Here is a 22,738-nt window from a genome sequence, read left to right as displayed (position 1 = left end):
AACTGTGTGTTAGAGGAATGTTTAAGGGAATATTATAGGACTGTCTTTCCTATAGCAACACTTCTAAAAATAGATTCATTTATGACAGTCGTTATGTAGAGATAGTGTACAGTGTAGTTGTGTTGTTTTGAGCCAGCTGTAACACGGCTCAGACAGGAGAAGACACTCCAGATTAGCCGTGACTAAAAAGCCAAAGCATTCTCCTGCTCGGCCTTCTCCTGCCTCCGACAGACAACAGACCCCGCCACAGACAATCCGGCCTCTTAATCCCACCGGGGGTCCAACATTGCCCCTCCACAGCCAAATGGTGGCTTATGCAGGTGCATGGAGAGTAGGGGGCTCTACACACCTCATTAGGGTGAAAGCAGGATAAGACGAGGAAAATCTCTGCCCATGTCTGAGATGGGTAGGATTTTTTTTTAAGACAGTACTCCGACTGGCCACAAGATTAGGGATACCTAGTACCTACAATCTAATGAAATCAATTGCAATAGCCGTATCATTTTCGAAACAAAAATATTAATGCATATTATTAGTCGTTTGCAGGTGACACTACTTATCAGGTAGTAAACAATTGCATCGAAAATGGATGAGAATGTTGTGGAGAACTTCCAGTAGCTCACAAAGTAAAATTTATAAAATGCATAGATTGACTAGGTAGATATGGTACATAGTCAAATATTTCATGATGCTCTTTTATATTTTTGGAGGATTATTGCTAACAGCTAATGAAAGCGCCATATTCACCAGCTCAAGAAACTACAATATTACATCAGAAGCTACTTTTTAGGGCTGAAATATGGTCAAAATACTTTTTACAAAAATTTCCCTTGTTGAATTGAACTACTGTACTAAATGTTGTAGAAGTAAAGAAAAACCCTCATTTTGGAATAGTATCCCTCAAAGATGAGTATTAACTATGCCAAGGTTATGTATCCAATTAAAAAAAACTAATAAATTCATTCAAAAATGTTATACTGTTAAAGTCACTATGATGCAAATGGAACATTCTTTGCAAGAATCGAAATATGATACATCCAAAACGTCGCCATCCTCTATGTAAAACTGGAAGTTGCCCACCAGCGAAAAAAATAAAAAATAACTAACAAGAAAACAAAATATGATGACACTCAACAAATATAGTAACGACACTTATTTTGCTCGCTACAGATATCCTCATTATTGGTCAAGCACATTAGCTGGCCCTGTTGCTATGGACATTTTCCTAATGTACTCCACAATCTTCAAAATTCCTCTTGGCCCTCAGACTCAGAATACATTTCACTTAAATGATGTTCTGTATAATAATCCAATTGCCTGACTTCCATTTCATCCCAAATGTTTCTTTCGGCGAGCGCATGCCGCTGGGATTTGTGGAGGGGGACTTGTCTCGTCCTAATGGATAGATTAAAGTGATAGCAGGCGGGCGGGCGGGCGGCCGGAACCAATAGGGCTGTACAGTGCCGACCACGGAATCAACCTTCGGCACAAATGTTGTGGATTGGTTAGGGTTTCAGTTACAATACTGGTGCTGATGCAAGATGCAGGCGCCACAATATCACTTACCTTTGTCAATATGCCACGCAGAAACAAGGCGTCATCACTTTCTAGTAGGCATTTGAGTTTTAAAGCAGGTTAGGTCAGAATGTGCGATGAGGCATCTTGTAATGCTTGGGTCATACTGTACACTGTACAGTGAACATACCTCAAAGTTTGATTTTTCGCTCGTAATTTGCTTCCTCCCACATTCCACAAACATGCATATCACACATTTATTGAAGACTGTTAGGCATGGATGGCTAACGTATACATGCTAATGCTAATCGCCCTAAAACTCAATGAAGCAGAAGATTTAGAGGCACATATTGTAAATGGACAACATAAATATTTACATTTGTGGAAACCCCATGTTTTCACAGTTTTGTTGATAAATACTGTCACAATAAATACATAAACTTTGCTTTAATGGGATTAACAGCATTCAACAGTAAATTCTCCACAGCAATTCTGAATAGGTGCAATCTTAGATTTCGCCTTTAAATTTACAGCACAGGATGCTTAAAAAGGAATAATTTAGCTCTGTTACGACGGATTAATCTCAACATGCGATCACGGTGTTTTCAGATCTCAGATTTGTCCCGACAAGACTGAAAGGTGTGTCAGCTCTCCCGCATGGAAAACATAGCGCCTTCATCTTTCTCGCCTAAATTCCCTGGCACGTTTTATTTGAAGTTATCTCAAACCAAGTTGGTTTCACGCAGCACTAAGTAGCCCCCTCTTTTTTTCGGAAGAGGATTTGCAATGGCTCTGTCAGCACATATATGTCAACTCAGATTAATAGTCGCCCTCCCTATGGGATTAGGATTAACAGTGGGACAATGCAGTATGAAAGACTGAGAGGAGACAATTGTCTTACGTGTGGGACAAAATTGACCTAAGTGTGGTTCTTTTCCCTTTTTCTTTTCATGTAGGTTGGAATGTTCTGTCACGGTTTATCAAAATAATGCTTTCATGAATGAAGGTTTTATCGTCAATGAAATCACACATTTGTATAGATATACTAAACTATACTATACTATATACTATATACTATACTGTACTGTACTGTTAATCTGCCTTGCAGTCAAGAGGTCCTCGGCTCCTATGTGGGCTCAGGCCCTCCTTGTGTGAGGTTTGAATGTCCTACCTGTGCTTGATTGGGTTTCCTACTGCGGCGTTCTCACACATTCCGAAAACATTGAAGACTCAAAATAACTTTTTGGTGTGATGTGAGTGTCATGGTTTGGGTTTAGGGTTGGTTTTTGATTCAATTGTGGTCTGTTTTGTTGTGTTTTCCATTACCTTTGTCTTGTTAAATGTGATATTGTCCACCTGTGCTTGTCTGCCCTCCCTTTTGTGTCAGCCAATCAGTGCCCCCAACCATGTGTCTTGTCCAGGTGTTCCTTGTTGTGTAATTAGTTAGTGTGTCTTTTGTGTGTGTCAGTGCCATGTTTTGTTGTTGCGCCACGTCCTGCTATCAACTCATGTAGCTTTTTTACTTATCTTATCGTTTTTTGATTATGGATTTTGTTGTTTTCATGTTTATCTTTCAGTTCCTTGTTCACCTTCCCATTTTTGATTATTTAAAAAAAACAACACCTTTTTTTTTTTTTTTTTTTTTACTTCACCTCTGTGTCCTCGCTCTGCTTCCCTACATTTACCACACCTAACCCTGGGAGTGAGTGTGAATGCTATATGTGCCAATGTGCAATTCTAGAAAAATAAAGCATACATTTTTCTGAATCACACTAGCATAAGATCAAAAATGATGAAATGATTTCATGTTGTGTGTGCATTTGCATTCATTTTGTTGACAGAAGGGATTTCATTGAGATCATACTTGATCCCGCGTTCATACTGCTCACTAAAAAACAGTCGGTGTGCGTGCAACGTTTTAGTGTCACTTTATTAAGCTGTCCCGATGGCTGCCAAGTGGATGCGTGCAATCTCTGCCTGCCAGGTGTCGATTTTCCTTGTCTTCTCCCAACCCTTCAAACAAAACAGCCTCGCTTACAAGCACCCAGAGGGATGTGTGCTAACAACAATTCCCCAGTTGGGAGCCCGGCAATTACACGGGCTTCCTTCATGGGTGTAATTGCAGGGGGGGGGGGCAGCTTCTTGACTGAGCAGACTGCCTGCTTGCCTACCACCAGGGAGACTGGCTTCATCAATTCTGGCAGGCCCAGGTAAATGAGGACGCTTGGCTGAGGTGTTAAATAAAGGTTGGCTGTTAATAGAGGAGCTTCATGTCTCATTTGCACGGCGACCTTTTTGCACACGCGGGTAGCTGAGGTGAATCACAGATAAATATATTTTCAGAGTGCACTAAAAATGGAATAAATCAGTCATAGCTGCAAAATCTTGGTGGGTGCAAATGAAACAGCTCACTTACCTTGCATTTGCCATTTAGATGCATTACATTTGGTATGATGTGCTCCATCAGAACAGTGCTGTGGAAAGCCAATGGGAATAGGAAATAGAAACAGGCAGTAGAAACCGTCAGCAGCGCTAAAGGTTTGAGAATAAATGCATACTTTCGTGATGATAAATGGAGAGCCAGGGCGTACACTCTAAAAAGAGAATTGCTGAACCAATTTAAGATTACAAAAATGTAATTGTTGACCGACTTTAAAAAATTGGTAACACATGATTGAATTGAGTTAATCCAAAGTGAATAAAAAAAAAAATTAATTATGATTATGAGTTCATGAAACGTGATATATTCACTTTAGATTAATTTTGCTGCAGTAATAATGAATTAATCCGAATATATCCACTTTAGAATAACTTAATTTAATCGTGTGTTGGCAATTGAAGATTTTTAATTTTTTTTTAAGTTGGTCAACAATTCAATTTGCAAACTTACGTTGGTTCAACAGTTCTCTTTTTAGAGCGTAAGTGAGCAGTTTCTACTTGCGGAAGCAAAGCCCATACTGTGGGGAAAACAAAAATGCACACTAAGCAATAGAATCATTTTTTCTAGTGTAAGCAACACTTCATACACTATACTGTTTGAATGTGACACATAGACACATAATGCTGTTAGTAAAAGCAATTGTTTTTGCATTAAACAAAACTCATTTCTTACCGTTTGGCTTTGACGTGATAGCAGGGGTGTCACATTCAGACAATGTAGTCCCTCAGACTCCGGCCATTGCTTGAAAATGACTGAATCTTCATTCGGTCTGGGCACAAAGTCATGGGGGACTCTGTGTGGGGTAATTATGTCAATTAGCAGAAATGCAGAATGTCCCACAAACGGATACATTTTTTGTAAATAAGCAGCTAAACCAATATCTACTAGATTGTTCAATTTTAGCTTGAAGAGTTCTAAATATTTGGATACTGTACTAGCAAATACAAGTCTAATTTGCATATTGTGTCCTCTCTAAGATGCACATCTTCGTAGGTTTCAACTTTATGTCACTTAATGTGCTCGGCGGTGAGGAGCCTGACACTTTTGTGTTTGCAGGGGTCATGTCAACAGTGATGGCAGCAGTCGCCTGCTAAAAACAGCTAACAGCGTGTCGCTAATCAGCTCGTTAGCTCAGTAATATGCAAGACGTTTAATTACACACAGCAGTACACCTGGCCAGGCAAAGAGGATGAGGGAGATGAAGTTGATTAAGACTCATTGGAAGATTCACACAGAGACTAGAGTGCAGTTGGGACACTTTTTGCAAAACATATTTATTACTTCATAAAAATGACACCATTTAACCTGCTTCATTTCATTGTTCAAACCACACATCCAGCAAATTAGTGCCTCCACGACGACAGGGAATGGCATTTATTTGATCACATTTGCATATGTGTTGAATAAAACTCAACCTTATGTCCGCCCCCGCCCGTCAGACTATATAGTGGACTCTCCATCACTTGAATGCTCATAGACAAAGGCGTGACTTTCACACGTGATGTCACCTGTTATAAAAGTGTTATGCAAAATGATTCATGGCAACCGTTTAAGTGCAGCTTGACGAGTTTATGAATCGCGTTAGCTTCCAAACAGGCGTCCGGCAGTTCTTTAGAAAACGGGTGGAATCGGCCCAAAATGTGTGTGCTGCATTGTTTTGTAGAGATGCTACAAAGCCCAAAAGTTTGTGGAGGAAATTTAAAATCATGATATCAAATTGAATCAGGTGTAAAGGTCAGCCATAACCTGACGACCATTAATGGATCTGCGTTTTATTGCAGCGCTCCAGCCATCGGGGTAGCGCCATCCGTCGGGCCTAATTGACGTGATGGGGAGCTATTACCGTATTGATCGACCGCGCCGAGTGACACTGGCTCATCGGAGCCCCGCATCGACCTTACCTAAGTGAGTCCACAGTCTACTGAGGGTCAAGCAAATGTTAAGGGGATATTACTAGTTGGAGCTCAGTCAGGTTGAGATGAGGCCAAAACTAGCTTATAAGAAAGGAACTGTAAGAACTGACACGAAACCTGAAAATGAATGCTAAAAGTTGAAATGACTTGGCTTGAAATACCCGTAACGACATTGTGCTTTGAGGAATAAAAATGTTTGGTCGATCTAGAGCAGCCTTTACCGAACACGTTCAGTCATGCACCACTTCAATTTTCTGACGGATATGGCGCACCATTTCTCTCTCAACCCAAATGAAAAAACAAACATCTATTTAGAGATTGAGATTGTTCACTATTTAAATTTTTCAGATTTTAATTTTTTCCTTTGGGTGGGGGGCAAAATGGGGCCAGGCGATGCATTTGGGCCCTAGCATGAGTTGTTCTTCCCCCACTATATAAATGTTGTGCGTCTTCATTCGCATCAGTAGTTATCCTGCGCAATTACAACATGTATTGCTAGCTAGCTATGCCTACTTCCTGAAAATACATCCTTTACTTCGGATAGCACACAAAGTGTGTGTGTTCGCCATACAAAGACTGAAGAGAATTTATTTTGATTTATTCATTTTCTTGAGTCTGAATTGTCAGTCAGCATTTGGTCCGGAGATTCAGGCTGGCCGGGTCGATTGTTGCAGCGTGGAAAAGGTATTCCAGTCACTGGAGTCTTTATGTTGTTTAACAGTAGTTTTGTGTAGCATGAGGAATTTGCTAGATGAAATAGCTAATAGCTTTCTAGCTTTCCAAGTCGATGTAGTAATATTTGTTTGTCAGTTGAGTGAGGTGTTGTTTTAGCGCCTTCAGTGGAGCTAGCTAAGAGAAAAGTTTGACTTTTCACCAGTTTGAAGTCTCCTTTTTCTACTTTATGTTTAACCACACAGGCAGGGTTAACACATTTCTTTGTGGTGTGTCAAATTTAGAAGGTTCATTTTCACCTTAGAGGGACTTTAAACAAGCAGCTAAGCCCATTTGAATGCAAAGTAAAAGCGAGCAGAATAATTGTAAAATATATAATTTATCTACGACAACCTATGAGCACAGAGCTAGATGGTTGATTTGGCGGGACGACTGGCAGTAGCTGAAGAGCATTTCATGTACATACCCCACAATTGATTGTTTTTAAGGAAATGTCTGTATTTCAGCTTTTCAATTGATAAAAACACAAATGTATGATTATTATGCTTGGCAGCCACCCTCGGGGGTGCATGCATTACAGTGTGGGAATCCCTGATCAAGAGTAAACCTGGTAACACATCTTAGCAATTTCAATCCATAGCAATAAATTATCATAAAATAGACTTCTGAACTCTGTACATATCTGGCAAATATACTCTACAGCTTCTGGTTCTATAAAACACACACACAATAGTCAAGCTAGTCGAGCTAGCCTTGCTTTACTCGTCTTCCCTTCAGTCCCAGCCAAAGTCTTGGCCAGTCATCTGGTAAAACTTTTTGTTAAAGGGCTTGTAGAACTCCCGTAGTCTCTGCACCACCTCCGGGTCAATATTAGGATGGGTTCTACCTTTGGTTTTGCCCAGGCAGTGGGGTTTGCTGTTGCCCTCTGGTCTCTTTAGGCAAGGGAAGCCCTTTGTCGGGTTAAAGTGGAAATGCTTCTCCGTGACCACTCTCCTGAGCCCGAGAAAGTCTTGGACTCGCGCCACCTCCCCGGCGGGGTCGCTAATGAGCCGCTCGCCGCTGACAAACAGCAGCTGCTCCATGGGGAAGTATTGGAGCCAACGCTCCAGGTGCTTGGCGTACATGCCGATCTGAACGGCGCTCCACGTCGTGTCGATCACGCCTGCCGACATGTTCTTATAGGTCAGGCTTTCAAAAGATGGGATGTCCGGCTTCTTGGAGCGGGTCTGCGTGTAGTCCGAGATGGCTCGAGTGACAGGGTCCCGGACCACCACGATCAGCTTGGTGTCTTTAGACATGGTGTAGATACGAGCGGGGACCTCCTTGGTGATGTAGTAGCTTGGCGTTTTCTCCATGGTCAGCTGACCCTCGGAGGACTTTGGCATCAGTTCCCTGCAACAGACAGCAATGTAATTAGGTTTGCCATTGATTGCATAGGGCAGGGTTCACAAATTCCGGTCCTCGAGGTCTGGAGTCCTGCAGGTTTTTAGATGTTTCCAACACACCTGATACTAAAGATCAGAATCGTTATCAATGACATCTAAAACCTGCAGGACTCCGGACTTCGAGGACCGGAATTGGTGAACCCTGGTATAGGGTTTCACATAGCTGATCAATGCCACATTTATTATTGCAATTTGAGTCCAGGTTCAAGGTGCCAAAATGTCAAGTTATGTCCCTTAAGGTAGACTAATTTGGACTAATGTCCCCCTAAAGGCTAACCATTAGGCTCCAGTTTAACTGCTTGTATTATTTCCACAAATGTTCCCAAACTTTAAAAATCAAGCGTCAAAGGTATATAACAACTAGCACTGTACAACTCCAAAGAGAAACCATTGTAATCTTTTAAACAATTACTTTTTTGTGTTCTGTATTCTGCCTCTCAGAGTACAATTAACACTAATGTCATCACTGATTGGATTTCGAAGCAACTCTACTTTCTTATGAATCAATTTCTGTCCCTTAACTCTTTGACTGCCAAAAACGTTAAATAACGTTTCGTAAGATCCTATGGAGGAGTGCCAAAGACGTTAAAAGACGTTTTTTTTCAAAACAGGTGAAACTAACCATTTTCTATTGTTGATTACTCAAAAACGGAATAAGGTAGAAACAAACTCTTTTTTTTTCTGATGGAAGATGAGAGTCCAATCTTGTTTTGGCAGTATGTGTGTTTCCATAGTCCAAACACATAATTTTCTATGGACCTTGAAAGATCAGTCAAAATGCTTAAAATCGGCTGGCACCCACGGCATCCCTTTTCTAAAAACGTCTGGCAGTCAAAGAGTTAAGGTACAATTGACACTAATTTGCTTCTTTCGAGCTAATTATTGGACTCTAAAGTTACCATTTCTACCTTTTCCAGAGTCAAAAAGTCTTGTGTCAAGGATATTAAAGCAGTACTTTTTAAGAAAGAGTACCACTCCGTAGAACTTCGAAAGGGACACTGCTGTTCAAATTCACTAGATAAACTCTGACAGCCTCGCGTCATGAGAGGCATAAAATTGTGAGGCTCCAGTTCGCTAGTCGTCATCATGAAGACAAATGTAGACATAGTGTCCGGCATTAACAGAGTACATGAGTGTTCTTTGGAATGACAAGGACTCGCGTGTGAGCGCCACGCGAGCTTCTGAATACCAAGCCTAAAGGAAGACGTTCATCTCTCGCTGCTGCATTTAATCTAGCGTGAAACCGCAATCATCTTTCAGATCTCACATTGAAATACTGCGCACCTTCATTACCACACACAAAGGACGGTTTAGCCCTGAATAGGCGGCGTTACGCTTCTTAATGTCACGGCAAGACAGTTAACTCGCCTGCACCTTTTCATCTCGTGTTTCTCTGTAATTCCGTGTGAAGATTGTTGAGATTGTTGGAATTCGTGCAGACAAACGTTCAGAGCTTTTTAGTACCGTGACAGCGTGTTTGTCTTGACCCCGGATGCCTCTGGTTGATCATAATGTAGCCTGTTAACTGCAGGCCTGACTGGATAATGGCTCAAGTGAGACAAGGGGGATTAGGTTTAAGCCAAACACGCCGTTGCATTAGGGCCAGACTCGGTGGCTGGCTTGTCACGAATATTGGCCCAACAACTCAACTAACGGGATCTTGAGTTTCACTTGATAAAAAGAAGTACAGCTATTTTGTTACTGTACCTAAGTTAAAAAAAAAAATCAGGTGCTCTATTTTTACTTTACTTGATTATTTAATTTTCTCCGACTTTTTATTTTAACCACTAAATTTGAAACTAGATATTTCTACCCCTTTGTCATCAACCAACATAGTTAAGAAGACATATTTGGAGAAAGTTATCGTCAACTGTGGTTGAAATTTTGATTGATTGAGATATTGTTGATTAGTGTCAGGTTCAGATGTACATTATTATTCATATAGTATAGTGATTATACAGAATTTGAACCAGGCAGCATCAACAACAACGTAAAGCAAGAGAAAGGGGCCGAGGTCAACTGCACACCAGCATGTACTGAAACTCAAAAAGATTTTGTTTCTCTCACTAGTCGCTGAATCAAGGGAGGTTGGTGTTTGTGGATCTCACTCTGCTTCATCTATCTTCCTTCCTACCTTTAGTCTTTCCTCTGGTCTCTTGGAGTCTACCTAATCTGTTGGAATTTAGATGTATCTGGGGTTGGTGAAAGATTCTGGTTTTGTAACTGTGGGTGGAAGGTGGTGTCTGGTTGGTGTTGGATTTCACTTTGTTTCGTCTTTCTTTCCTTTGATCCTTCCCCTGGTCTCCTAACAACTTCACGACGCTGGCGGGACTCTGAATTATCTGGTTAAGGTGAAGGGTCTTGGATTTATAACAGGTTTTAGGTGAATTAAAGAGCACAACCTCACATGCACGGACACACGCACACAAAAAAAGAGAGCGATGATGATGATGTAGCCCTGTTAATTTGGCTCACTATGATTTAATGCAAGAGATCTCCTTAATTACATTGTATAAGTGTGCTTCACAGTTTCACCACTAGGTGGCAGTGTAGGAATGCACTAGGCAGGAACAAGCTTCCTAGTGATGTCACCGAGAACGAGAAGACTCGAACAAAAGCTACAACGGGAAAGAAAAGTCGATTTAGCAACTTTATTCACCCTTAAAACAATTTTAGACATGGTTATTTTTTTGAGTTCTTTTAGGGGGTGTTTACACATTTTGTTTGGACTTTGGATTGAGTTGAATATTTCTTTTCCATTTTTTCCCCCTGAGATCTCAGGTGTACTGATAATTGCATATTTTTGTATTTGCTGATGCCTGTTGCAAATGAAACTTTTCAATATATTCACACATTCTCAATTCAAACACGATTGTTGTTCTGTGCTTCATTTGCGGTAGAGTCTATAAGTCTTTTACTATGGGATTTACAGCCAGCCAAAAAGGAATAATACTGAGCTCTCAGAAAAAAAGAAAAAAAAATCATATAAAAAACAAGAGAAAGAAGATATTCCCATCCATGGCTTTTTTTAAAAGTGAATTGTTACGAGATTGTCGGCAGCAAGAATGACTCATGGTTGTGTATTGTGCCAGCCTAAAAAACACACGTTCCTGGCACTCAAAAATCCATCCAACCAGCTACTGCTTATTCTCATTAGGGTTCTGAAGCCTGTCCCAGCAGACTTCTGGCAAGATGATGGGCTGTTTGCCAGCCAATCGCAGGGCATTCAAAATACTTTGTCTAATTTGAGCAAAAACACAGGTCATTTCTGTTATGGTTGCCTAAATTAGAATTGCTTGTTACTTGTGACACAATGTAAAAAAAAGGAAAAAGAAATGTTGAATCAACGGTAGCTAGCATTTTTTCTTAGTCTGACCACTGTGAAAGGTAATATAAAAAAGGAAACTTTCGTGTGTGATGATTTTTATTTTATTTATTTATATATATATATATTTTAACCTTGTTCCAAGTTATCAAAAAAGGAGCTGTTGCATTTCAAAACGTCAGTCGATCACTACCAAAACCTCCAAATGTGCTTCTGGTGTATGTTTTAGCAGTAAATCAGCACATGATATGTTTACAAGAATCCAAAGTTCCAGATTTTTGAAGCATGATATCATACAATAATGACTTTAATTGTGGATACTTAAAGGTCGTTTTTTTTTTTTTTTTTTATAGAAAGTTAATGATCAACAGGGAAAGGAGTGGAGACGCGTCATTAAGGTGATTACTGTCATTTATGTGTTGGTACACGCTCAAGCAGTGTCAACCTCCTCTCTTCAAACACAGCAGTTTTAATGTAAAAAATAATAAAGCAAAACTGACCTGAGAATGTTTTGAAACTTTTAGCATTGATGGAAATAAATAAGTGTCCTCATATCCCTCGTTTGCACATGTAGCGTACTCTTGTCACCTGTGCCACCTGACACTTTTTCCTCAGTCTACAGAGACCCTGGGGGTCTTACACTGCACTTGCTTCCTCCTTCCGCGAGAGTCTCCACCTCTCATCGTCGTAGCTATTCAAGAAGAGTGTGAAATGCACAAACAACCTTGGCACAATTATTATGCGTCTCTTACTGTAGATCCACACATGCGGACCGCCGTGAAAGATGAAAAATATGCACAAATGAGTCCATTTCCAAATACAGCTGTCGTTTGTGGAAATATATTTTGTATTATATTTATCATTTTTTTAAATTCAAATGGACTTTTAATTACATGTCATTATAAGTAACTTAACGTTACAACATTTATGCACCTGTAATAGTTTTAAATCTGTGGTATAGAGACCATATATACAAATTTGGTATACTTTAAGCCTAGAATGATAAGACATCAAATACATGTAGGTCTTTTCTAGCCACTCACACATTTTACTATACCACTCCCACACACTTTAAACACTTTTCAGGCTTGCAGCTTCTAAAACACACTTTTTAAACGCATTACACACACAATCCAAACAGAACAAGCATAGAGATGTAACAAAAATAAAAACCTTTATATTTTAAGATTGATACAATCCCCCCATATGATGCAATCAAATTGACACTTATTTAAACATCAATGTATTTCTACTATAAATAAATAAATAAATAACAGGAAATATATTTCTAAAAATGTTTCTGCACAAAATAAAAAAATGCTAATATATATATTGTATTGTGTACATAATTATTTATTTATTTTTACTGATTTTATTGTATTGTATTGTAATTACATTAGTATATTGTGGTTTCAACAGAATCCTGAAATAGATTTGTGTGAAGCGCCATTTAGCCATGATGCCAACTAACTGAGTTTTACTGTACTTTCTAGAGTATTTGTGGAAAGTGCAGGTATGTGCCTAGTGGAGTGACCACTTAGTGTCCTATTCTGTTTAATTTCACACAGTTCAAAACAGACCATCCAAGTGCACTGTGGCACCAAAAAAAATGCCGTTTAAGGCCATTAAGAAAGAACTGTGCTCCTCGCTAAAAGTTACTGCTACCTTTAGTTTATGTGCTATAGTCAGTCTATGTGGGCGCTTGCACATAAACAATACCTCGTCCAGCCTCTTAACGGTCTTGAAGGTCCTTGAAGGACTGGGAGATAACGGAGGAAGGTAGTTAAGAGAAGGAGCAAAGCGATGAGAGTATTGAGGATGAAGCTATATAGTGCAGAAGACAGACACAGGACTAGGAGTGGCTTTGTTTTGTGATGTGGCTGTTTAGTCTAGCCTGCAGTCAGGTGTAACCACGAAAGCAGTTTGCAAAGCCTTTGTTTGTATTGTCCGCTATCAGGAGGGCAGGTTCAAAGGTAGGACTTTTATGTGGCTGCTTTGTGACGATGCCACTAGTAGCGACTTAAGCCGAATTTGCACTTCAAGTGCCCAGTTCTGATCTAAAATCTTTATTTTTTATTTTCTTTACGACAGTCTATTTCTGTGGGCATTTGGGGTGACACATATCTGATATGGCTGCCTGCTGGTGAATCCATACTGAAGCGCATTCAAATCTCCAGTGTGACTTTGGTTTTCCCCACCACATATTCACGCCTGACTGACTTTGAATTGTCTTCGGCTTTCAAGTCACCCCCACTCCCCAAACCTTGGCAAAAACAAAAGCCAGAGCATTATCTAATGTCTTGATGAGTTCTAATCTGACACTTTTTAAGACGCCGTGAGGGGTTGAGTGACTGTGGGAATTGCTTCTCCCCTCCAAGAAAGGGATGAGAGGTGCTGGTATGTGGCCACTTGGAATAATCGCAGCAATTGAGAGTGAGACAAGTTCCAGACTCGAATCAAACGGTCCGGGGAGGCCTCCCATCATATCACGCAACTGTTGTCACATGACGTTACGTGCGGGATCTTTTCATGTGACGCTGAACGGCAGTATAAATAGAGCCCAGCATCCATTATTTCGCACCGCTTAAGTAGTAGAAGCCGCAAGTGTCAGCCTTGCATTAGCAGAACATTGTGCACCAGACAATTATCATCAGTATGGTACTGCATATACTTATACGACTATATAGACTATGATGGAATAATTACAGGCCTTTATACACGGTACAGTACAGTAAGAGCTTTTTCACGGCACACACTGGGAGTACAAAGTCAAAATGTTGGAAGTAGGGTGGAAAAGAGGTGGAGAATGTCTGCTACGTTTCTGGAAAGTGTCAAGTAAATCAAAATGAATCGTTCACTGCAACCGCTGGAGCACTGCAATAAATCACAGATCCAATAACTTATTCACTGCCATTGACGGCTATAGACGTCAAAAATTTATTTGAACTATTTCTATTAGTTTAGCATTTTCCCCACTTTTGTTAACAAGAGTATGAAAACCTAGATTTTTTTTTTATTGTATTAAAACAGATATAAAATTTGTGATTAATCGTGAGTTAACTAGCGAAGTCATGCGGTTAATTACGATTAAAAATGGTAATTGCCTGACACCCCTAATTTTGTAATACTCTTTTCTAAAAAAAGATTATTAAAAATTGGAAAAAAATAATTACAATTATTGTATTTATTTATTTAAAAAAAATAAAAGATAATTAAAAATTAGGGGTGTCAGGTGATTAAAACTTTTAATCGTAATTAATCACATTACTTCACTAGTTGACTCACGATTAATCACACATTTTATATATGTTCTAAATGTACGAAAAAAAATCTAGGTTTTCATACTCTTGTAAACAAAAGTGGAAACAAATGTTAAAGTCATAGAAAGTGAAAATTAATTTATGACGTCTATAGCCATCAATGTTCATTTTTGAATCCTCGACTCCATGTATTGAGATACGTCTCAAATCGTCTTTTACTAGTGAGATGCACACGCCGAGACGACACATTTTGCCATAGAGGTGATTGAACACATTAAAAAGTCCCCCATACCACAAGATATTCGCACTGGATAATCTTTCGGCCACTCAATGATTTTGATCGCAAGATGTAAACAATACTCCAATTTGGTCGATTATCAGTATGTGTGTACGGTACCCCACTTTCCTGCTTTGATTGTGAGTCTGCAGATTTCACATAGCTTCTTTGAAAAATGACTCCGAACACACCCCAACACCATAGAATAATTGCTCAGGCTCATGTTACACAGACATCTGACTTTGATCGCAAAGGAGGGAAAATACTCAAATTTGACCCGATTGATGCTATGTGTGTACGCCGCTTCAAAGGCAAAGGTGGCTAGTCTTCAGTTACGGCTCTGATGCGCCTTACTGTGAGATCTGCGCGAAAGAGGCTCTATCTAGTGTGGCTGAAATGCACTCAGACGTTTGGACTCGACTGCCAATGTGCAATCAAATGGTAATGAACACAAAACGTCTTCCATTTTGAGCCACAGCGTGATTGTGTAAATTCTCCAGAGTCGAGTGTTCGCAATCATGTTGTTCTACCATGAAAAGCTCAGTATGATAGGATCAGTATTACGTCAAGGATTTAAACTCAATCGGGAAACAAAATTGGCTATTATTTTTTCGGGCCATGCACTTAATCATTGGAAATATTGTTAAGATCTTTAAATGAAAAGCATCAATCATCGTTATTTTCATATTTTGAGACAAACTCACACAAACTGTGAAGCTTTTGTCATCTGACCAAAACAGCAGCAATCAATGAGTTTAGGTTATATGAAGATGGCATCTTTCACACCTGTTAGTGTTCAGTAGACTGATAAGTGCTCACTCTTTTTGTTATCCACACAACGTATTTATTCTGCTATGTCTGTTCAAGAACTGCTTGCTCACAAATACATTTTCAGAAACAGGCAACAAACAAAAGATTTACTTGGTTGTTTAAGTTTCACATTTGATGGGCTGGCCCTCACATCCATTTACAAGCAGCCAATTAAAAAGTAGAATTTCCTTAATATTCCCTGTTTCAAGCTAACAACCCACATTTATCCGTCTGTCCATATCCCAACTCTAATGTTTGAGGATCCCTTTTTATGACACTAGAAATCCATGCTTTTCTAAACCGTGAGTTTCGTGCCAGAGAGCAGGCTGAGGCGCATGCTGGCCTGGGACTGCGAGCGAAAGCAAACAACGGCATCAAAGCAAGCAAACAAAAGATGGCTGTGGCAGATTGTTGCTTTCTAAAGTTGTTCCGACTTGCTGTCAGGGAGTCTCCAGTGGGGAGAAAGAGAGACACAGCCGCAGGAAGCAGCGCATTCGCTCTGAAGATACTACAAAAGAGAGCAATGAGGAAGTGGGGAAACAACTCTGGGGGGATCGAGCCGAGTGAACTTCAGTGTTTCCACAGCGCCGAAGTAAGCGGTGCGGCTTTGACAAATTGCTTCAGGCAAAAGCCCAGAGGGTTCTTGTAGCAAGAAGAAAGAGAGGAGATGCGCGTTATCACTATTGACAATCTACGGCACTCGGTTCTGGGAAATGATGATGGAGCTGGGTCTGATTTTAATGGTTGTAATGCTTATGGAGATATTTCAGGGAAACGTGTGAAACGCATTCAGTCGACTCGAAATGCTGACCAAATGCTGACCAAGTTCTTTTCGAGAGCTCGCTCCCACTTCCGCCATTTTACTATAGTGCTCGCTAATGTGCCGCGCAAGAGTAAACAGCCACCAGTTGAGTGGACTGGGATGAACCTTGTTACCTTGGGAGACTTAAAGGCCTTGTCTACATGTAGCCAGGGGTTTTGCAAATGGTTTTGCCTTGTCGGCCAAATGTCCCCGGTGATTTTTTTCCTTAAAAAACGAAGGTTTCCAAAAAAACTGCGGCCAAAGTGAAGATTTGCGTATTTCTCCTGATCTGCGTTTGCGTGTGACAATCATCAACGGAGTTTTACGTCATCGCTCGACACACACGTACCTCAAAGAACTCTGCTCAGGTACTGAGGGAATGCGTTATCCACTGCCAGGTGATTTTAGCTTCTTAAAGCCTTAGTTTCTGTGACGTTGGCTCCAGACACGAGGGACACCAAATGTTTGTTTTTTTTGTGCCTGAGTGATTTGATCGGCAGCAGAAGGAGAACGTGTCAGGATAGTAGACTCCAGCGATCTTAACCCAGGTCCTAAAAGCTTCCACAATATGTTTTGTTATTGTTGCATGAATAAAGTTGTTCCAAATGTAATTAATTATTATTAATATTAAAAGACAAGTGAAGCTTTTTAAAATGTTATTTTGTATTATATATTTTTTTTTCCTCTATGCTCCTTATTCACTGCCATTGACGGCTATAGACGTCTTTGTGTGTTTACATGTTTGTTTTATTTTAAAATATATATATAATTTAAGTCTTTGTGTGCGCTGACAGTCCGTGCTTGTGTGACGTGATGTGGAATTTGTCTAACTACTGCCACCTAAAGGCTTGGCATGCATGTAAATGATCTTAAAAACACACTTCTCCGTTTTTGTGTGCGTTTTTGTGGCTGTGTTTTTTTTAAACTAACGAGGCAGTGTGGACGTTGTTTTTTTTCTACACAGGAAGGGGGGGAAATATTCATTTTTAAAATACCCAGCTACGTCTGGACAAGGCCTTTGCGTCCCAGAGATCCACCAAAGTCAAAACTCCCCAAAAGCTTGGAAGCGTCTTTTCTTGGGCCCATTCCATTGAATGCCCCCATAGTGGCGGCCCCCTGCCGATTGTCGTCAAAGGGCACTTTCACCCTCCTGAGCTCATTTGCATACAAAGTGAAGGCAGCGAAAACATGTTTCACACTAATTGTCTTCTCCTTTATTGTCGGGGTTAATGCAGACCTCAGGGGTTCGCTGGGGTCCCCTTTCATTGAGCTCCATAATGCCGCTGCGCTTTTCTAAAGGCTCGCTCTAAATTTACTGCCCTCTATCTGCCACTGGCTGCCAGTGAGCTTCCCCCGAGGGGCTCAGCGGAGGATTAGCCCATCCTCAGTGAGTTAGTACGAAGGCCGCTCATTGTTCTATGTGTGGATCCTCAAGGGGGTAAAACATGATTTGAGCAATTAAGTCACATCTAGGGAGAAGAGCTTGATTTGCTGCGGAGAAGTAGTTAACTGCATGAAAAGGCAAGGAGGGGCCGAGGAGGAAATTGTTCCCACGGCGTTGGGTGCGAAGCGTGCGACCAATCGACATGTTTCGACGCAAAACGTGCCTCGTTGTGGTCGCCGTCCCGCTGAGCGGACCTCCAGTGGCGCAGACACGCCAATCACAGCCCATAACTGGGCCGGGCTCTACTCAATGCCACCACAGGAGCCGATGGGCCCACCCAGCAGACCACCGTCGTTTGTCCGTGGAAGGTGAAGTGAAACCGGCTGATCAGCACCTTCCCACGCATGCATGCACGGCTACATGCGAGAGGAAGTTGCGCGTGATTGGACCCACTCAGTTGTCAGTCAAGATGAGTCACTTTTGTGAACACTGAGTTACAAAATGTTGGTTTATGCAGGAGGAGAATATGTATGTTAATCACAAAAATGTATATTTTGCTTTTGGGTGAAATTACAGGATGAACCTAAAATGTACTAAATACAACTTTTCAATGCACATTTTTATTTTTTGCACAACTTGTTGAAACCTGTATTTGATACTGTTTATCTGCACTTGATCTCAGACTCTGAAAAAATGCTCAGATTCTACAACACTGATGACATTTTCATGAAATGTGTGGCAAAAATGCTGCAGTTGGATGTTTAAATGATGTCACTCAGACGTCTTATATTTGAGTGGAACTTGTGCCATGTTCAAGAAAAGTTTTTTTTGTGTGTGTGTTTTTGAACAGTATAATTAAAATACACTTTTTCATCACAATTGTGAGATTTAATGGTATTATCAAGGATTGGTAATCAGGATCGGTGAGTACTCAAATGTACAGTAAGTATTAGTTTCATCTAAGAATCAACCAATGAATTTCCGAGACCTATAGCTTTATTATAATACTGTATGAAGTTTAAATGTGAGTGGTGAATGGTGTGAAAGTGATTAGTTAATTCAAATTTAAGATGGAGATTTCAAAGATTTGCAATGAAAAAGCGCATGCAGGGACAATGCTGACAGGTTTTTAGTGCTCAGTTGACAAACAGATGGACCAAATAGACCCCTCAAAAACAGATAATCCCAAAATATTCTAAACCTGTCCAAATAGTCTCAAATCAGTTTAAGCACAAAATCATCCTTTGAACAATGCTGCACTTCCCGTTGTGGCCTTCTTTGAAACGGAGTCTCCGTCCTTCTGACGCCTTGCCGCTTAATCCCTGCGCTCTCACTTCTACACTCCCGTCCAACTTGTTCCGATAACTGAATCTTTTTCTTTTTTGGAGGGGGTGTAGGAGGGGGATAAGTAAAGTTTGTGACATATTTCTCGGAAGATAAGCGAGTTAAAAGCAATGTTTGCATATAGTGCAACCGAGTTAAAAGAGGGCAGCTGATCCCTGATGTGATTTCTCTTGTCTGCTGGAGCTTGAATATGAAAACAAATGGCTGACAACAGATCAATAGAAGCGCAGATTAATCTGCTTGAATCATGCTCTCGGCTGCCGAGGGACTCCATGATGTGGTTTGCTTATTTGCAACTATTAACTGCAACCACACTACACTTAATAATAATAATGTAAGATATTGTGATAATATAGCATATTGCTGTATGAATACTTATCAAGGTTGAGGGATTAGATTGGATGCTGTACAAGTGGTCCAGGAACACTGACGAAGGTCACGCAAATAAGCACGCTATCACTTTGTAAACAACACCGATACAGAACAGAGACATTTTGGCAGGGTGGTTGTGTCATGGGTTGACGCCACAAACTTGCTTACACAACCAGTACTTTTTTTTGCCTTATAACCAGATACAGTACTAAACGCAGTATCTAATGGCGTCAATTTCCATGTAGTGTGCAACAGTATCTGTCAGCTGAGCTCCTTAACTCATCAGCATCCGATGTAAGATAGATGGATGGATGGATGGATGGATGGATGGATGGATAGATAGATAGATAGATAGATAGATAGATAGATAGATAGATAGATAGATAGATAGATAGATAGATAGATAGATAGATAGATAGATAGATAGATAGATAGATAGATCCCTTTTTCCCATCAAGGGCCATTTATTAATATTTATTTTTTGAAGTGGTTTTAATAAAAGCCTCTGTTGGTTTCATTTGTTTTTACAGTCAAATTGGATGCGCTCACAGGCATTATTGTTCACTTAAACAGCTACTTTGTTCATTATATTCAAGTATCATGGAATAAGTGCCACTCTCACTGGGAGAAAAATACAACCGTTTTTTTCTTTTTCCCTCAGACATAAATAAATAAGTTAGTTGAACACATTTGTGCAACCGAGAATTACTTTTTTCAGGGAAACGGCCCTTGATGAAGCCACGCAATTGATAGTCTCGTCATTTGAGAAAGTGCACTGAATCGCACCCTTGCTCACCTGTACCAGTCCGGGCCCTTGTCATAGTTGCGGTCGAAGAAGTGCGGCTCTGCCCCCGCCGCGCGCACGTCTGGATGCAACCGCAGAAACTCCAGCAGAGCGCGCGTCCCCCCTTTCTTCACGCCGATGATGATGGCCTGTGGCAACTTTTTACTCTCCGACTCATTGAGGAAAGCCGACGCGACGTTCACGTCGCCTTCCTCCCACTCGTCCCCTCTGCTGTCCGCGTCGTTGTCCGCGTTGTTGTTGTTGAGCAAGTCCCGGGACGAGGAGCCGCCGCGCCATGGGTTCGCGACCGCTCCTACGCGCTCGTACCCGAAACCGGGAACGGCCGAGCTGTAGCCCAAGCAGCAGTAGATCATGTAGACCCACAGGGAAAACATGATGCAGAAGACAAACAGTTTGTTCTTCACGTAGGGTGGTGGCACAACATGGAGACCGTGGAGAGCCGGACTATATTCCATAGGAGCGAGTTGGCGTCCAGGTGGCGGGCATCTTGGCAAAGTGCACCTCGCTCGCTAAACTTTTAAAGTGGCCATTTTCCTCCTAACATCGTCTCCCAACAATGTAAATCAACGTATGATGAGTTCCTCAGGTGAGCGTGCGTCACTGGCTGAGCGGCTTCTGAGCGCACAAACGCACCACAGAGACAAGTTATTGCCGTGTCAAGTCTCTCAAAATCATGAGAGGCGCACTTCCGGTTTAACCCTACAAAGTAATACCAAACACTGAGGATCCACGTCAAAAACAAGAGTCACTTGCAGCCAAACAAATTGATAAAAAGTCGCTTTCTTTCCTTGTTTGTAAGTGCTTAACGCACTGTAAAGCAAGTAACTAAAATTAGTGTTTTATGTTGAAGGTAACAATGCTGCGTTAATTGGTTGGAATCAATCTAGGTTGTCGGGAAGACCTCATAAGACTTCCTGTGAATAACTATTATTACTGTAAATAATGCAAAGAGGAATTGTTAATGTGAATCTGAATAATTTATCAAACTAGTCGTAATATCAAGTGGAACACATCCTGTTTATTTATGCCATCATCCCTGTCACGAGAAGCACTTGAACAACAATCAGGTCTTTATTTAATGTGGGCATACAGTTTCCATATTTGCATAGTACTTTGATACTTCTTCATTAAAATATATATATTTCTGACTATTTATTGTTGTATTTCACAGAGAAGTAGTGTTTAGCATGTCTGCCTCACAGTTTAAGTTCTGGGTTCAAATCTGAGCTCAGTTTTACAGTGTAGAGATTGCATATTCCATTATGTTTTTCCGGGGTCTATGAATAGTCTCCAACTTGACCAACACTATGAGGACCAGTGCTATAGAAAATGGATGGCTGGATCAAGCCTCTTAGTTTAATTAAATAACTTATTTTTAATGTATTGTTTTATTTTATTGTAATTTGCTGGCAACTAATCCAGGGTGTACCCCATTCCTCTCGCCCAAAACCAACTGGGATAGGCTTGGCCCCACCTGACTTATGACAAGCCCTACAAAAAATAGATGGCTTTAATATTTTTTGAAATATAGGCTTAGTAAAAAATAGTAAAGTGTGTACATTTCTGTATCAATACACAACAAAATGACGTTTTATCACTTTATGTCATGTCTCAGGCTCTCAGCTGTCCTTTGTTTGGACTTGACACGTTTCCTGATGTTGTGTTGTGAGTGTCCCAGTGACTCAGCCTCATAAGAGCTCCTAATTGCCTGTCCAAACATGTTGAGCACGCATTTGTACATGAGCAATTATATATACTGCACGTATACAGTGTATTAGTGCATCTCACGCAGCTATAAATGTTAATGGTTTACTGTGGAAGAAGGGTGCGGTGCAGCCACTGGAAGTCACGGTGAGGACGTGTGAAGCCGTATCAGTAGTGCAGGCTGTGCGTTGCGTGTGTGTGTGTGTCGTCTTGGGGTGGGGTCATAGGCCCGTGGCTCCAGCGCACCCCTGAGCAAGCGGAGGATTAGCGGGATTACCCCCTGAGCAGCCATGTCAGTCAGCGTTTCACCACCGCCCCCCTTCATCTAAGCCCCTTATCTCATCCCTCAGACGGCCATATGAGATATGCACTCACGGATCGCTACGTTTGGTACACCTGCACATGAAAAGAGCTGCATCAAAAACCATGTCTACAAAAGAATTTTGCCCACAGCTTTTTGTGGAGCAGATATATGGTGGTGAGTCTTGCAACATCTGAAGGATACAGATCTGAAAATGACAAAAATAAACACCTAAAGATTACAGTGGACTTACACTATATTATGGTTTACTGTCTACAGTATATTGCAGACTTGTGATTGTTTTTCCCCGTTTTTCCTGGTGTTGTTTTTTTACGATACAAGAAAATCTGATTTTAGAGTTGCATGCCT

At 40.8% G+C, this 22,738-nt stretch overlaps 1 protein-coding gene across 1 annotated transcript; it reads right to left on the bottom strand.

Moving 5' to 3' along the window:
- Positions 1-5,210: 5,210 nt before the first annotated feature.
- hs3st3b1a (heparan sulfate (glucosamine) 3-O-sulfotransferase 3B1a) lies at positions 5,211-20,969 on the bottom strand. Its single transcript, XM_077557107.1, has 2 exons — positions 20,356-20,969; positions 5,211-7,932 (listed from the first exon to the last, which is right to left on the bottom strand). The coding sequence occupies exons 1-2, from the start codon at positions 20,817-20,819 to the stop codon at positions 7,314-7,316; spliced, it is 1,083 nt and encodes a 360-aa protein (XP_077413233.1). The 5' UTR covers positions 20,820-20,969; the 3' UTR covers positions 5,211-7,313.
- Positions 20,970-22,738: the final 1,769 nt, after the last annotated feature.

This window comes from Vanacampus margaritifer, chromosome 2 (assembly GCF_051991255.1).
Source record: "Vanacampus margaritifer isolate UIUO_Vmar chromosome 2, RoL_Vmar_1.0, whole genome shotgun sequence".
In the NCBI taxonomy this organism is placed as follows: Eukaryota; Metazoa; Chordata; class Actinopteri; order Syngnathiformes; family Syngnathidae; genus Vanacampus; species Vanacampus margaritifer.
Note: the sequence above shows the minus strand (reverse complement) of the source record. Positions and strands in the feature narration are given on the sequence as shown.